The 18,031-nt window shown below is 34.0% G+C and overlaps 2 protein-coding genes across 9 annotated transcripts in view; both read right to left on the bottom strand.

Moving 5' to 3' along the window:
• Positions 1–312: 312 nt before the first annotated feature.
• LOC148237700 (NAD(+) hydrolase sarm1-like) lies at positions 313–6,961 on the bottom strand. The gene is made up of 5 exons (XM_088203608.1): positions 4,267–6,961; positions 3,017–3,252; positions 1,178–1,464; positions 544–710; positions 313–478 (listed from the first exon to the last, which is right to left on the bottom strand). Exons 1-5 carry the CDS (start codon positions 5,550–5,552, stop codon positions 436–438), a joined length of 2,019 nt encoding a protein of 672 aa, XP_088059734.1. The 5' UTR covers positions 5,553–6,961; the 3' UTR covers positions 313–435.
• A 6-nt stretch (positions 6,962–6,967) lies between these two features.
• LOC148237698 (NAD(+) hydrolase sarm1-like) overlaps positions 6,968–18,031 on the bottom strand; it is an 83,044-nt gene continuing 71,980 nt past the window's right edge. For 7 of the 8 annotated variants that reach the window (XM_088203538.1, XM_088203553.1, XM_088203577.1 and 4 more), the window contains 7 exons: positions 11,168–11,392; positions 9,767–11,094; positions 9,447–9,682; positions 9,084–9,373; positions 8,844–9,010; positions 8,568–8,768; positions 6,968–8,454 (listed from right to left, as the gene is read on the bottom strand). In XM_088203538.1, the coding sequence (XP_088059664.1) occupies positions 8,606–8,768; positions 8,844–9,010; positions 9,084–9,373; positions 9,447–9,682; positions 9,767–11,094; positions 11,168–11,392 (2,409 nt within the window). In that variant the 3' untranslated portion in view covers positions 6,968–8,454; positions 8,568–8,605. Of the gene's footprint in view, positions 8,455–8,567; positions 8,769–8,843; positions 9,011–9,083; positions 9,374–9,446; positions 9,683–9,766; positions 11,095–11,167; positions 11,393–13,713; positions 14,000–18,031 lie in introns of those variants that run through there. The other variant, XM_088203595.1, reaches the window with a different exon arrangement.

The following is an 18,031-nucleotide window of genomic DNA, read 5'->3' as shown; positions in this document are numbered from 1 at the left end:
TAAATAGAACTAATTTAGTACATTTAATAAAATATTTTGCGCAGATAATTTATAATGTAATGCTCCATTTCTTGCAAGTTCCACTCCAAACCGCATTAAATGAAGGTAAAAAATATGGGAAGTGATGCTTTCATAGCTGCGAGAGAATTAAATCGCACAAAATAATATGTTGATATTCAACTTATACCAAAAAAAATTATTTAAATAGTAAATATATAATTTGTATTAGTTAATTCAAATCAAATTAAGAACAAAGTGAGTCTGTATGGTTTTGGAAAAGTCGACATAAATAAATATGTTTCTTACCTTTCAATATAATTGAGATTTTGGTGTAATCCATCATTTTTACATTTTGTACAATAGAAAAATTTAAAAAATCAATTTATTGAGTGAAGGAGACCACTTCATTGAGAAAGTGGTCTCATTTCCAGTGTGCTACCGGTTCCACCTTTGCCTACTATGTTCACTACGAATGAATCTGTGAAACCAATTTGTTTTGAAGAATATTTATTGACACATGATAATTATATATCTATATAATACCTTTCTAATTTATCGACGCAAGCATCTTGGTAGTCATGGATCCAACGTAAGCCATTAAAATACAACACCTGCCTCATATCTTCAGGCAAATCATCAGGATCGGGCCATTTGAAATTATCCATAACTGGTATTATATTACAATTAGATTTTAAAGCTTCAGCAATTTCCTTTTTAAATAAGCAAATAATTTAAAATGTTTAATAACACTACAATATTTTTGCCACCAAAATATTACTCTGTATAGTTGTAAAATTAAACAGTTATATGCCAATATACATTTCTCTTTTGCATTGTTCTAAACAAACTCATTTGCTACACTTTAAATTGCCACAGCCTACCTCAGAATGCTAGACGTAAAGAAAAAGTAAGTACTGACCTATTACTGAGTTAAAAAAGTTTCATTGATAAACTTGAAGGCTTGATCAAACATTGCCCTAACTCTGAAAAGTATATAGCAGACCCGCTCTTGATCTAAGTTTCATAATAACATCTGGGTCTTCAGAATACTTTTGGAACAGCTGAAGTATGTTGAAAAGCAGATTAGATCAACGTTTAATTTTACACATAACTCGAGTTATGTTTTATTTGTGGCAAAAAATAAATTGTTCTTATATTAAATTTATAATATACTTACTATATGCAGCCAATCTTTAATTTTTTCATCTCCAAAACATCTATCCAAAGCATTTGGTGTCAATACGAGTACAAAGTTTTTTGTCTGTCTTATAGTTTGAAGTATCTTGCTATCAAATTTTCCAGCGTCTAATCTTTCAACGTCGAGGAAAACTGAAAAACCTCGAAGCTGCAAATGTACTTTTAGTAGACTGGCCAGTTGTGAGCTGTTGGCATTGCGATAGCTTAAAAACACGTCCAATGATTTGTTGGAAGCATTATCGCTCACGTTGAAGTGATTTTCAATAGCTAAGGAAAAGTGAACATTATTTTTATGAACCAAACCAATACATATAATATAGTGTGACAATTTAATTCCCGGATTGAAACTGCAGCGCTGAAGTCATGTGAAATCAGATCATATACAAAGCATCATATAGTCTTATCAAGACAAAATCGAACAGCTATCAGTTTCTGGGTTGTAAGCTAGCATATACATATACATACATTGTGTTTCTTTAATGTTAAATCAAAGAATGAAATATTCAAATTTGATATAAATAATGAAAATAGATATTGTGACAAAATACTGTCTATTGAACCTTCGAGTACAGGGACATCATTTAAGGGGGGCGGGCGAATGGGGGCATTTGTCGTCCCCCTTGAATTTGGCCACAAAAATGCATGTAATTTAATTAAATACTATGAATCTTGATGAAATCCAAATTTTAAAAAAAGCTAGAGAAAGCTGAAATGACATTTATAATTCTAAACCAGAAATTCTCAGATTATTCCTTAAAGAAAATCTAAAAAAAAACAGTCGAATCTAACCTGAAAATATTTTTTTTATGTGTCATTTCTGTGAAATTATATCGGAATACGTTTTCACTGGTAGATATAATTTTTTACCAGTGAAAATATTATTAATCTGGCAGGTGCGAGTAAAATTATATGATTTCAACTTTTCCATATGTAGTAATACGTACATTTACATACTTATCATTATTTATTTACATACGATGAATAAATGTTACGGTGAATGTGTATTTTTGAGTAAATTTATATATTTCACTAGTGAAGTCAAAATACACTTTAACCAGTAGATATATATTTCTACCAGCGAAAATATAATTTAACTGATTAGGCGCTAATGAAAGTATATGCTGCTCTAAATAGCCTATGAAACTCAATTTGACAGTAAGGAAACGTATATTTGCTATTCAAACCCAAACCTAACCTACACGAGTTAACCAAACCCAACTTGACCCAATTAAAGTTCTAAAACTAATTATACTTTTAGAACGTAGACTTCTGAGAAGGTATAATTGTTTTTTACGCTCTCCTAATGGTCAAAATTTGGTTTAGATATGCTTCATTCTATTCTCACTTATTGTAAGTAGTAATATTTTTATAAAAATACTTAATATGAACGCTATATAAACAAGCGTTTCTACCACCATTTTAACCAGAGTAGTAATTTTGGGCAGAAAAATGCATGTCTTTTAATGAAATACTATAAATATTAAAAAAAATACCACTGATTAAATGATGTCCCAGTTCGAATAATGGTAATTTAATTAAAAAATAATAAGAAGACAAATTTTACACAAATATATTTTTGTGTTATTGTCATTCTGTAATTAAGCACAGAATAGTTGAGACACAAGCAAACTTTTCTCTTTCCCAGAGTGAAAACTGATAGAAAAGAGCTTTTTCTGTTCTTTTAAAATGTAATAAAAAGTTGTTAGAAGTGTATTAAAGTAAATAAATATTTATCATTTTTAGTATTAGATACATTGTTGTTCTTTTCATTAAACAAATCCGACAATTAAATTGGCACACCTCATATAATAATAATTACATTTAATTGAATCTAGTATTCTAAATCTGTGAATGCTGTTGGTGACTCCACATTCAATTTCCATTTGCTCGTCTGTTAATTTATTCATTATATCTATATCAACGCCAGCTTTTAACATTGGATATGTATATATGCAATATTCTGGATTAATTCTTTGCAAGAAGGTATTCAGATTTGCTGTGTCTTTTGAAGTATAATCGGTTATTTTCTTCAAGTTGTGAAGTTCTCTCATTAATCTGTATAAGATTTTATGTATATACTATAACATGAATTTATTTAAAATTAAATGTTTAGTTTAACTAAGCAACAGAATAAAATAATACAATATATTCTTACTCTATCGAATGCAACGTAAACCTAAATAAACTGCTAGACATGTCCATGATATTTTGAGCACACTGCCTATGAAGTTAACTGTGATAACCATCATCGACCTCTTCCTGGTTAAATTTTGCAGTATTTAAATTGCTAGGGAGGAGTTTGTTGGGTTCAGTTCTTAAATTGGATTATGGCGCGGAGCACCATACATTTTTGTTTGTGGCACTTATCATAGATCGGCATCTCGTTTAATATAACAATAAAATGTTAAACCTATAAATATATGTACAAGCAGTCTACAGCATCTCATTAGCATCACATTAAGTTGCTACGATTGTAAACGAGCACGAAATCCAGCAGCTGACCATATCAAGATGCAGAGCGTCAATTCATTTGAACTGTTTTGAACACGCCAACCGCATATATCATTAATCGGTGCACAATGTAACGTAAATCTAAATAAATATTCACAAACGTTTGACAGCAACTCTTCACGTTCGCTAAGCCATCAAAATAACTTTACTCCTATAAAAATATCAATGAATTCTGTGACTAAGTTAAACGTAAACATATTAAATTTGCAAACGAGTGCATTGTTTCTGGATTATAATCTGTCTGAAATCTTAGTCAGTACTACTCAGTGTTGGCAACAGAAAATTGTGGATTACTTATAATTAAATATACATACATGTTACAATGAAAGTTATATTAAGCCCAGATAAATATAAACAACCAATCGGAGCGTTTTTCATAAGATCAGCTATTACATGAGTTTTGTATTTTGATTTTATCAAATAAAAACATGGAACAAAGTAAGTTTCATCCTCTAATATACAGATATATATTTTAAATATAATTTTTTTTATTTCTTTCTTACTGACAAATATTAATGAAATAGTTCAGACAGCTTATACTAAAATTTTTATACTCACCGACGTCGCCTGATTCCATTAGTCAATCCAATATCATATTTAAGGTTGTCATCGCTAAGTTGCAATAGTAAATCACCATCGACACGATTATCAACAAAGTTTTGAGCATATTCATCAAACCCAATCTGATTGATCCACTCATTTACGTCTTCCGTAGACCACAACGGTACTTGCTGTGATAGTTTATGTGGTATATCTTCATCTATCAAACTGAGTGCCTGTGCAGCGTATTTAGATGCCACAGCGTTAGGAACACTAGCAACTTTTTTCAACGGCTCAATCGCACCAATGTCTCTGAATATATGCGAGTTTCCCTGCTGCTTCTTAATTTCAGCTTCCATGCAGAAATGGAAAGCTGCCAAACTACGCGCCTCTTCCCGCTTTGAGCTCAAGACGGGCACAAACTTTTGCAACCAAGCTTTACTCTGTCCATGAGCGTGAGCATGGTTAGACTTGGCGAATTCTGACGGTTTATGCCTCGTCACAAACGGTTCGACTAAATCTAGAGTGCCAGATTTCAATACAGTGGCTTCGATTTCGGTGTTGGCTACTAAAACAGCTATAGCTAAACAGGCGTAGTATTTAATATTATCGTCGTGATGAAAAGCTAACGGAAACAGCCACATTGGTGCTTTCTTTTGAATTATTGCTTCGTGATTCACAATCCCACCGAAAATGGATAGATTTACTAAAGCCCCTGCGCAATGTCTGAGTATTTCAATATCTTTACTTCTGCATTCGGATAAAACAGCATCTAATCCTCCGAGCTTTATTATTATACTGCAAGTATCTTCGCTGTGTTTAAAAAGATGTTCTAAAATACCCGTGCCGACGCGAGCATGATTTATGGAGCTACCATTATTGATGCATTCACAAGCCACATTTATGACTTTTTCTAAGCTGTCTTCAACTACATAATCTCTGTTTTCTGCCGTCAAACATTGCTCGAGCAACCGAGCCGATGAAAACTTCAAATCACTGTCACTACGATCAAAGTTCTTAATAAGTAAATCCAAGCCTTTTGAGCTCCGCAATATATCACACAGTGAACATCCTAGATTGTAGCCATGTCCAGGTACTAGCCAAGCCTGCTTAATAATTTTATTGATTTTATTCAAACCTTCTAAGACATTCTTTATATCTAGCTCATTCTTCAGCGTTTTTGTAAAATATTCAAGGATGTGAATGCTATATTCTTCCTTCACTTTCTCTATATCTTCACCGAACATTGAGCTGCCACAGAAAGATTTGAGATCTTCGACCATGTTTGAAAAGTCTTCTTCCATTCGTTTCAATTCATCACTCTGTAAATTTAAAGTAATAGTAAATAAAAAATAAGATTATAACTGTCAAATCAAACGTTTGTCTTCATTGAAAAATACTATTCGATACTATAATATAAACTTTCTTTTATACTTATAAAATCTTGGGCTGGTTGTTCAAAAATAATATTAATATAATGTACAGTTATTATACGAGAGAACAGTACATTAAATACTGGAATGCTTCCGTCAGCACTTGATAGCTTATGTCAGAGATAATATGAGATTCGTATTTGGTTACATTACTTAGAAGTATTTAAAACTATACCACATGTTGCTAATAAAAGAAATTGAAAAATAATATTTTAAAACCAATAAAATACGCACCAGATTTATGAAAATATAATTTCGAGTAGTTTTATTGCAAAATCTTCTGATAATAGTGATCTTTCTTTTATATATGTATTATAATTCTCAAAGTTTGTCTGTATCACTAAAAACTAATGGATGGAACACTCCAGCGATATGAAATCTTTCAGAACGTTCTGATGCGAATTTGTGTCGGTGTGTACTTTAACAATTATTTAATTTTCATTTTTTCGGAATGGCTTCAAAAACGAGCATTCTCGAATCAAGAGATAATGCCAGTTTTAACACGTTCATTTTACTCAATCAATAAGATAATTAACGAAGAATAAACTATAGTTATCTTTTGAATCCACCAAAAACTGTTTAATGAAACATGGATAAGGAAATAAAACCTTACATTCGGTATGACAATCAATAAGTTATTTATTGTGGCAAAATATTAACTTTAAGACAAATACGTCATTCGTTTAGCTAATTTTGTTGAAAAGTCACGAGCGGAGCGTTCAAAACCTATAAATTGAAGGAAAAATTGTTGTAACTAGAGCAAAACGCAGGACGAAGTCAATTTATATTGTAGTTCTGATCGGCAGATGTCTTTGGCAACATTGAACGAAACAGCCAAATAAAAAGCAAATGAGTAATGATCCCACGATCAGCTATTGTTACGTATTTTTGTTGTTTTCATTACACGCCACTGGTTGTTATCTCGTTTGCTTTATATTATGGTTCTGTCAAACAGTACGGTAAAATTTGTTTCATTATCAAAGATATATAAATATATAGATTAGCATCAAAGTAAAATATGACCGAAACTTCTCTTGATTTCTCATTATATTTTTTGGTATATTATTCAAGAGTAAGTAATTGTGATATGGATTATTACTCTAAATGTCACATAAATATGAGATTTTTTCCCTCTCGCTCGCTCGCGTGTTAAATGAGTGAGAGATAAGAGCGTGCAATTGCACATACTTATATTATATTCTTGTTTAAATTCGTTGTGAATGTTCTTTCAGTGTATAATTATCATATATTTATTACAATAGCACAAAATAAAAAAAAATAAAAAATAATATCTTTCAACTTTTATTATCCTTTAGCTTATAATTTAAGGTGAAAATATTTATTGAATTTGTGTTTCAATACATAATTTAAATACACATTACCTAATAGTATGTATAACTAGTACTATAAATAAAAATATAGTAAATATATAAATACATTCGTATATTACATAAAAAAGCTGCGAAGTGAGAATAAGGCATGTTTGTATAGGTATATAAATATTTATGTAGAAATATGTATTTCACATATACTGGTTACATTGTCATGAAAATATAATAAATAGGTACATGTTAACTGTGTATAAATATAGTTTTATAAATACATATATGTATATACTAAAAATACCATTGCAGCAAGTTGTCATTCATAATGATAAAATAAATAAGATTAAATTAGTAAACTAGCTTATTACAAGTCCAGTCTATTACGAATATATGAAAGCATTGAATAAATATTCAATATAAAACAATTAGAAATATGCACAAATATTGCAAAAATATTTTTTTGGAATGAAGTGTATACATATTTGTTGTTTATTTTTTGTTGTTGCGAAATTGAAAGTTGAGTATGATTGAAAATATACTCATATTTGTACAACTAAAAATTGTTTTGGAAAAATACTTATCACACACCTAGGAGCAACACAAACTCGTCAAATAGTTGACAAACGGCCCGCCACTGTCAAACTCATTTTAAAAATCAATTCATATAAAAAATAATATGGCAACAGTATTTATAAAATATGTTCAGCCATATGCGTAAATTTCAGTCAAGTTTTTCATTTTTTATAATAATTTCCATAACCAGTCACTCTGTTGGAAATGTCGTTAAAAATGATATAAATAATATATATGCAAATCAACAAAACAAATCCTATCAACCAACTACCATACTAAAACGAATAGCAATCGGCAAGCATATTCGTCACTTTCGCAGAACGAGTGACCGGACTTTGTTGACGCATCTGTCCATGAAGTTTTTCTTTCGTTTGTTGCCAGCGGTTGCGACGAGCGGGAGAGAGAGCATAGACGCTTGGTGCGACGAAGCCCCCGGAGGATTCAAGAGGCCTTCGCAGCTCTGTGTGCGGCGAGGAGTTTCTACGTTATCCGATGAATCTTCTTCGTCAAGGCGATCCAATTCGTTTTCGCAACTCTGAACCATGCGTTCGTCCTCGTCTCGCTCCAAAGAGCCACCGAAATCGTCGCAACTGTCCAACAGATCGTCGCAGCTGCGGGACTTTGGTTGATTTGAATAAATATTTTCTACAGTCTTATCCAAATTATCACTATTACAGGCACTGTGGATCATGTTTGAAGCGGAGGGTTCGTTTGGATGGAGTATGGAAGCTGAAGCCACTTGAGGTTGGGTGCGATCCAAAGAACGAGCTCGTGGTAAAGGTCGAGGGGCTCGCGGGAGCCTAGGCGGCGGCATTAAACCACCTTTTGACCACTTCGAATGGTTGCGATTAGATGGACTTGACGATTTTCTCAGCCTGAAATTATAATATGAACATTGTTATAATGAAATAATAGAATAACTTTAAATAATTAAAGGCATGTGTAGAAAAAATGTGCCCTTATTTCATACATGAGTTCATGATTATACCTTGGGAGTATGGTTGATGAAGCTCGGGGTCCATCTAGTCATTCTCGACTACCGTTTTGATCTTTATCACTTCCTTTGCTGCTATCGGAAGAATGCATCCTTTGGAAAGGTGGAGGGCCGCGCGATAGAGAAATAGGGGCAGTGCTTGGTGCACTACTCGTTCCATCTTTACCTAGCAAACTACGTTCACCACGCATGAATCTATAATACAAAAAAAATATAAATATCATTCCAATCATATTTATGTTAAATCACATAATTGTAAATGGCACATACCTTTCTAATTTATCCACGCAAGCGTCTTGGTAATCATGAATCCATCTCACACCATTGAAATGGCACACTTGTCTCATATCTTCTGGCAGCTCTTCAGATTCCGGCCATTGAAAATTGTCAATGATTGGTATGATATTACAGTTTGATTTAAGAGCTGCTACAATTTCCTATTTAAATTAAATATAGAGTTAAATCAAAGATTGGATGATTAAATTAATTTGATAATGAGCATGTACTTACTTTATGGACCCAATCTTTGCATTCTCCATCAGAAATACACCTGTCTAAAGCTTTCGGTGTCAATACGAGTAAAAAGTTCTTTGCTTGCCTAATACTTTGGAGTAAATTGTTATCGAATTTGCCTGCCTCTAGCCTCTCGACATCAATGAAAACTGAGAATCCGCGGAGTTGCAAGTGTACTTTAAGCAACGAAGCTAATTGTGATCCATTGGAACGGCGATAACTCACAAACACATCCAAAGATTTATCTGAACTCTTTTCGCTCATACTAGAAAGTGAGTTTTCCACAGCTAAAATATACAAGTATGTAAATTAAAATATATAGAAAATATTTGTATACTATAAATAAATTAAATTAATTACATTTTATTGAATCGAGTATTCTGAGCCTGTGTATGCTGTTGGTAATTCCGCATTCGATTTCCAACTGTTCATCAGTTAAATTTTTAATCGAGTCTTTGTCAACGCCAGCATTTAGCATAGAATATGTATAAATACTATATTCCAGGCCAATGTTCTGTAGGAATGAATTTAGGTTTACTGTATCTCTTGAGCTGTAGTCGGCCATTTTTTTCAGAATTTGTAGCTCTCTCGTGAATCTAAATAAAATTAAAAAGATCATTAGCTTTTGGTAGATTGATATATTTTTCTTTAATGTTATAAATAAAAAAATAACATCTCACCTGCATCTCCTGATTCCGTTAGTCAATCCAATATCTTCTTTAAGATTGCTTTCGTTAAGTTGCAAAAGCAGATCGCCGTCAACTCTACTCTCCACAAAGTTCTGAGCGTATTCGGTAAATCCAATCTGTTTCACCCATTCCCTGACGTCTTCCGTCGACCACAACGGTACTTGCTGCGAAAGTTTATGCGGTATATCTTCGCCGATTAATCTGAGCGCCTGTGCAGCATATTTAGACGCCACAGCGTTAGGACAACTAGCGACTTTCTTCAACGGCTCAATCGCGCCAATGTCTTTGAATATGTCCGTGTTACCCTGTTGCTTCTTAATTCCGGCTTCCATGCAGAAATGGAAAGCTGCTAAATTACGCGCCTCTTCTCTTTTTGAACTCAAAACGGGCACAAGTTTCTGCAACCAATTCTTGCTCTGTCCGTGCGCGTGAGCATGGTTAGACCTAGCGAATTCGGACGGATTGTGCGTCGTCACAAACGGCTCGACTAAATCCAGAGTACCGGATTTTAATACCTCGGCTTCGATTTCAGTGTTAGCTACCAAAACAGCTATTGCCAAACAGGCATAGTATTTAATATTGTCGTCGTTATGAAAAGCTAATGGGAACAGCCACATAGGTACTTTGCGCTTGATCATATCTTCTTGATTTTCGGCTCCACCATAAAGAGACAAGTTAGCCAAAGCGCCAGCGCAATGTCTGAGTGTTTCAATGTCGTTCTTTCTGCATTCGAACAGTACAGCGTCTAAGCCTCCAAGTTTGATCACGTCGCTACAAGTACCTTCGCTGTGTTTGAAAAGATGTTCCAAAATTCCAGTGCCGACTCTGGCATGATCGACAGAATTGGCATTCTTTGTGCATATGCAAGCGACTTTGACCACTTTCTCTAAGCCGTTTTCTACCACATACGCTCTGTTTTCAGTGGTCAAACATTGTTCCAACAGTTGCGCTGAAGAGAACTGCAGATCGCAGTTATTACCGTCGCAGTTCATCATCAACAAATCTAGACCTCCGGACGTCCTCAAAGCGTTGCATAGAGAATATCCCAATTCATGACCATGCGTAGGCACTGACCAAGCTCGGCGGATGATTTCATTAATCTTGTATAAATCTCCCGTTGCTTTCTTCATACCGAGCTCGCTACTTTGTGACTTTTTCAAATTTTTAAACAATGCGTCCAAGCGGTTGCTGTATTTAGTTATGGTTTTTTCTACATCTTTAGCTGTTGAAGTCGCACATAGAGAGTCAAGATCTTCAAACGTCATGTTCGATAAGTCTTCTTCAATGTATTTCAGCGAGCCGTTGACCATTTGACTTTTCTGTAATTGAGAAAATAATATTTAATAATCATAAAAAAAAACTTTGATTAACAAATGATAATTAATGACATACTTGTGAAGCCGACGAAGAAAAATCATGGATCGACGAATGTAGAATGGTTGTGTTCGACTGAGCTACGTGTTTTTCCTTGCGAGAGTGTCCAGTGCTCATGATGGTTTGCCGAGCTTGCTGCTGGGCAATGCTGCTAGCTTTTTGCTCACTGTACGTATCAGTGTGCATTTTCATGCTAGATGCAGCGATATTGCCGGATTCTTCGGCCATCATTGTGCGTTGCTCCTGTAAATTAAACATAATAAATTTTAAAAAGGTATAGCAGTAAAACATATATAATACTAAAGAAAGTGTTTAAAAATATTACAACTGTAAATCGAAATTTGAGTGTCCTTAATAAACATACTTATAACTCTATTTAACTTATATTAAAAATCAAATTCTTTCTGCCAATATTTTAAGATCACGTGATGCGACATGCTCCATAGTATTTTTATTCGAAATAGTTTTAAGTACAAGGGAGATTAACCATATAATCAGGTGAGCTCCGAAAAGCTTGGGCCAGAGACCGTTATGAGTCAAATTTATTCATATTATGGAGTAAAATACTGAATCAAAAAAGTCAAATTACTTAAAGGTATGAGCGTTTAATTTTACAGCTTACAAATATATTTCTAAGAAAAGCTCTTAGTAATATGTCACACACCAAATTTTACATTTTATAATTTCGTAAAATTATGTCTGAAGCCAGTTATAGCAAAAATATGAAATGATACACAATAATAAGTTCTTTTTTTAGCAAAGGATGTCCAAAATATAACCCATGTTGAAAGTATGACAAATGGCAATAGTTAATCTGTAGGGAACAGGAAAAACAGCATAAGTCACAACAAATATTTTTAAAAGTTAATGTACTTAATAAAAAGTATTGCTTATAATTATAACATTTCTGTCTATCAAAGAAAAATAGAGATGAGTACGACTTATTTAAGTTTAACCAATATAATATGAATGAGTAAGTAGGTATCATTTTATTTTGTTTATACTCTCCTGCAAAGTTATGATTTAAAAGTTTAATATTTTATTTTAAGAAACTGTAGATATGTTTGGCCGCGCAGCGCAAATTTTTTAAATACTTTATTTAAAAACAATTCTCTTCTGGATTGCCTCAATTATTCATATGCTCAAATGAAAATAACATTGCAACATTCCGCCCGTTTGAGCTAATATCTAGATCAGTGATGGCGAGCATATGACCCACGGGTCAAACACTGACCTACGCAGGCTTTTTAAATGACCTACGCGTTGATTTTTATAAACTTATTATAAAAGAGAGAACAGGCAATTAAAAATTTAAAAAATAAGGTATCACTGCACCTGTGTATGATTTTCTATTGTATCAACAATGCACCTGTACACCGTAAAACCAAGTGTTCCGTAGTAAAAAAAAGTTTTTAACCATTCTCCCCTCCCCCTTTTCAAGTGACGCCACTGATTTGCTAGTACTAAAAAATAATGAACTAAATTTGACCCACTTCTCAAAAAGGTTCGCCATCACTGATCTAGATGGTTGTTGATATTTACATAATAGTAATCTTAATCATATACAAACTCGTAAAAGTTACGTTTAACAAAGTTCCTTCGTATGTCTTCAATATTTGGTCGCCATCTCCATTGTTCGATATACATATTTAAAAATAATTTCTATAATTCTAAATTCATCTTCGCGTACTGATTTGTTACGCTTCCAAGTTGATTGTGGATCTCAGTTATACAGTCGGACCCCTACCGGATTTGCATATAATTTAAACAACTAAAAAATAATTAACCGCAATCGAATTATTGAATTGACTGAAATACAGTCTTGAAACAACAAATAAAAAAACGTAACACGAACTTCACAAAAATATGCGACGCACAACTGTTTTTGAGATAAGCGCTAAACGATAAAGGGTGAGCCTTTCAAACATTTTGTTTCATTCAACGAACAAATTCTATGTATTTCGGTCATAGTAGACACCACCGATAAACAGTTTATTCAGAATGTGTTTCGAATGCGTAAAAGCATTTTTTTGTTGAGAAGAAGTATTTCATTGTCTCGCATTTCGAAACAAAATAAAGGTACATTACTCGGCTATATTGAGAGAAAAGCGACTACCTGTAAGTATACAAATTGTTTCATTCTAAGATTTTAGTGACAATAGTGACAATGAATATTTTTTCAATTATTCGAATATTCATATAGTTGGAAATCTGACGAAGTATTCGATTGAGAACCCAAATCATGATCTTTATCAATGAAGGAGCGGCGAGGAAGAATTTAAAATTCGGTTGGGAGACATAAGATCGAAAGTATGCGAGTTAGATATTGATAGCATTGCTTTGATACACCTCAGCCGTAGATTGTAGCATCCTGTCAAGCCGCGTGCGCGTCTTGGAAAAGTGCCAAAGTTGCAGTGCGAATATATCCTATCGGCGTGAGGATACCGATCAGCAACGAGCGAACTATACAAGGCTTTAAGAAATCCTTGAATAGACTGAAGCGCTCCCGAAATAAAATCCGTGGCAAGGTCACCGCGAGCGTAAAACAGACGGCAGTGACGTACCGAGAATGAATCCTCGTCGGCGCTGGAGCTTTCTTCCGGGATCAGCTCGACCGGAACGCACCTGATCCGGGGACTGTACGGCAGTTCCGTGAAGGTGGTCCCGGGGCTCTCGGCGGAGCTTCGCGAGAAGCGCGGGGATTGAACCGAGCCGGGCGTTTCGACGATGGGCGAGTTGGCCATGGGGCTCGGGGGCGGAGCGCACGAGAGCCGGAGGGCCCCTCGGCGCACCGGCCAGGGAGCGTTGCCCCCCGACATGTCTTCGCTCCCCGGCTCCGTGTTGAGGCGCGTGCTCGCTGTCGGTGAAGCACGTCGCGAATGATGAGCTTTTTTGGCCAGCTTCCACGGCCTGAGAATGTCCTCCAGATGCCTCGAGATTCCATGTTATTACGGTGTTAGATCAGGCCAGCGCAACAATTTTGCTTTTATGAAAATTATGGATATTAGAAGAGATGAATTCCACAGCAAAATATATCGCTATATTCCCGGAAAGTTCAAGTTCTGGTCTATTTTGTTGCGCAGCGCGAAATTAAATAAATATTTTACTTTTAACTGACATTAATTTCCATGAAGAACTTGACAGCATATAACTACACACACAACGTAAGCACGTTGAATACATTACTCATAAACTGTCCTTGAACATTTATAGATAACCTTGATTATTACAATAGTAAGAATGAAAATATACCATTTGTCCTAAAAAAAAGTGGTGACTAGTTATATTAGTCATATCTCCGGTTCTAGTAGCGCTATCTCTTAGATGTAGCATGTGTTTTGTTGGTCTGGGTTTCACCACCAAAAATATTTTGGCGCTAGTTCTTCTGTCGTTGTTGCATGATAATACACCAACTCACAAAGTATATACATATGTATACTTATCATCATTTATTTACATGCGATGTACAAATGTTACAGTGAAGTTATAAATTCACTAGTGAAGTCCAAATACATTTTTACCAGTACCTCTGAGAAGAGATAATTGTTTTTTGCGCTCTCCTATTGGTCAAAATTCGGTTTAGTTTTGTTTCATTTCATTGTAAGTCGTAATATTGTTATAAAAATACTGAATATGAACGATAAATAACCAAGCGTTTCTACTGCGACGGCGACGGCACGATTTTATTGCTTTTGACGTGGATTCTAAGAACGGACCCAACTTTCCCCCCCCCCCACCACCACCCATCACTTTCAAAAAGAAAATATAAATATCTAATTAAATAAAAACATGTCTAAATTAAAAAATTACAGGCCAGAGTAATTAATTATCCTAAACTGCGTGTTTATTTACTTTACGCTAATAAAGCATTTATATAGATTTTTTTGGCACACATTCTGAAACTTGAACAAATAATCGCCTCGTTGTTTTACAACAGCGTTGCTGGAAATTTTTCTTTGAAGTCGTAAACGAAAAAAATATATAGTGAATATAATAAAAAATGCTGAGGTTACTTACCTATTTTATAACTCTTCGATTTTATCTAATAAATCAAGCAAGTAAAACTTTTATTTTTATTTTTATTTCAATATATTTTTGATTAGGTTTTGCCTTAATTTTCCAAGAAAATTCATGCAGTAGCGAAGCACGCTATTTCAAACTTATAACTTTGTATATAAAGACTTAAGTTAAGACTAAAGTTAGCCCAAACAAAGCTTACAGCGTGTTACAATAATTCGGACAAACAATTGTAAATTATTCTTTATATCACAGAATAATGAAATCGAATCCATTTATTTAATATACTATATTATTAGAAACCTTGAATATTTATTTTTTTATTTTACATTAATAATAGAAACACGAGCACTCAGTTATTGACCATTCGGAGAATTATTGACGATCGATTACTTGTGTGTATGAACCAAGTGAAGCAGTAATTTGTTCAAGAGAACCAATCATAACTACTCTTTACGTCGCTAAAAAATAATCAAATATTAATCTGAAGTATACATACAACAAGGCCGATATTCGTCACAAATATTTTCGCATTCTTTTGCGAATTGCTAGAATTTCTATCGTTGGTTATATTTATGTACATACACCCACCCATTCTTAGCGAATATGTTTCTTTCTAGCATCATACATATTGTCAAAGCTTTTACACAAATACGCGATTGAGTCAGATATCGCACGCTGTAGTGGAATATTCGATTCGTATATTATAAATATTTGATTACACTATGTGGTTCATTTGAAACAATGGTTAAACATATATGCACAACGTTGAAAGTTGAAGCACAGCGCTGAAAGGTTTGTGCAATTTGCATTTACACAATTGCAACGTAGCGACAAAAAAAATAAGCACGCGTGTATGGATTCAGATGACGCGAAAGCTGTTCTAATAAAGCAATTACTACAATACAATAATGAAGTATTTGATAGTGGCGATCCAGAGTGGAGGGCCTCTAGTTAATTTTTATTTACGAATCATGTTCGAATATTTCCTATAAATTCAGCTCAGGATATTGCACTTTAATTTAATTTTCGAGTACAGAAATAAATTATACGTAATTGAGATAATAAGTGTAAATTACTTAACTAAATAATGCTAGTTTTCTGATACATAAGCTATAAAATCCTCACATCTCCACATAAGCGTCTCAAAAAAATACATTATTTTTGTATTTATGTAAAGTTGACAAATAATGAGTTAGCTAAGCTACGCTTCAGTGAATCTGTGATATATAAAAGCACTATTAGACTAGTATATCTTTAAATCAAGACAAATCAGAGTCTAGTGACCGATCATTACATGATGATTGTAACAAGCGTTTTCCTGGATATTTTTTAATGATGTAGATTAAATGTAAAAAACATTTATTATTATTTTAATGTGAACAGTAGGTAAGCGTTAAATTTAAAGTGTGTTAACAAAGGTCGATTCAATGTCAAATTATATACACACAAAGGTCACTTAATGGTGCAAAGCTATGTCTTTTGACAGACTTTTTTTATAAGCTGAAGCGTTACGTAACATAGATCGGTGTGCCTTGTGAAGAGAACGCTACAAGCTTCTTTTGTCGAAGTGCCTTTATGGAATCAGGCTTCGACGCAAGCGCGAGTCAGTGAGTGGCCAAAAAGCTAAAATTTCTCTTGGTTACCAGCGGCGGGAAGGACGCGTGCCTGAACGACCTGAACATGGCCGTGGAGGTGCGCAAGAACCTCAACGCGGCATAGTGGCCCATTGTCCTACCGCCTGGTGGTCGATCTGACGACCCTGCCCCTTTGTCGGTCATTCATTTCTTTCCTAGACTCTCGAGGAGGTCCCAGAGGCGACCTCCCCGCGACGAGACCGACGAGCAACTGAGGGAAAACTAACCCCGAAACCCCACACCCTAAGCGCTTAATATGCGTGTATCGAACGAAAGGTCGAAAGTGTCGGATTAACAATGAATTTAATCCAATGATATTAAAAATAAAATCTTGCTTAAAACCATATGTAAATTAACTAGAGATAGTTCATATATTAATACAGTCCATAAATTAATGAGCAACATGCGTATTATAGCATGTCTATTGCGCGTCTTAAATAAGGGTTGGGGTCGAATTTCCCCTACATTCTACGCATTACATTTTTTTATACGCAATAAAAATAAGTACTTCTGTCATTTTATATACAGTAGATTCTGCCTAATTGAACCGATAGTTTATCGGGACAGCCGGTTATTTGGGCCAAATCCAAAGGAACAAAAACCAAATAAAGGAACTAATAATAATTTACTTCGGTTATTTGGGACACTTCCGTTTAATTAGGACAGTAAATTAAAATATTTAAGAAGTTTTACAAGCTCCAATTGCATGTTACACTGAAAATGAAAACTTTATAGAAACAATTTTTGAAAGCTATTAATTCAAAGCATCAAACAGTAATGATAATTATTAAGATACAAAAAAATCTATCACCGGATTACAGCTTTATTTTATGTAAGAAGGAAATGACGAAAGTCAAGTGCTAATTTTGTACAATTGTAATTCTACAAAAACACATTTGAGGAGGGGAGCGTATGGGGAATTTTCTTTCCCCTCCTTGAATAAGGCCAGAAAAATGCATGTCGCTTAATTAAATACTATGAATTTTAATGAAATCAAAGTATTAAAAAAGTCCCCGATTTTAGATCAGAAATTCTCGGGTTATACTTCAAAAAAAATCTAAAAAATATTTTTTAAATAAGTCATTTTAGTGAAATCATATCGGAATACATTTTCACCGGTAGATATATATATATATATATTTATCAGTGAAAATATAATTAATCTAGCAGGTGCTAGTAAATAAAATTATATGATTTAAATTTTTCCATATGTAATTCATTAATATTT

This window comes from Plectrocnemia conspersa, unplaced genomic scaffold (genome assembly GCF_051122295.1).
Source record: "Plectrocnemia conspersa isolate PC_06_02 unplaced genomic scaffold, ASM5112229v1 ptg000002l, whole genome shotgun sequence".
NCBI classification, from domain to species: Eukaryota; Metazoa; Arthropoda; class Insecta; order Trichoptera; family Polycentropodidae; genus Plectrocnemia; species Plectrocnemia conspersa.
This window is presented reverse-complemented; position numbering and strand designations above follow the sequence as displayed.

Bases quoted from the DNA above. Each gene is read 5' to 3' on its own strand.
- LOC148237700 (XM_088203608.1), bottom strand. From the start codon at position 5,552: ATGGAAGAAGACTTTTCAAACATGGTCGAAGATCTCAAATCTTTCTGT. The intron at 1,465-3,016 runs GTAATTATTATT...ACTTTTCCTTAG, and splicing joins AATACTAGATTCAATTAAAT to CTATTGAAAATCACTTCAAC. The intron at 711-1,177 runs GTAAGTATATTA...TTATTTAAAAAG, and splicing joins TTAAAGATTGGCTGCATATA to GAAATTGCTGAAGCTTTAAA.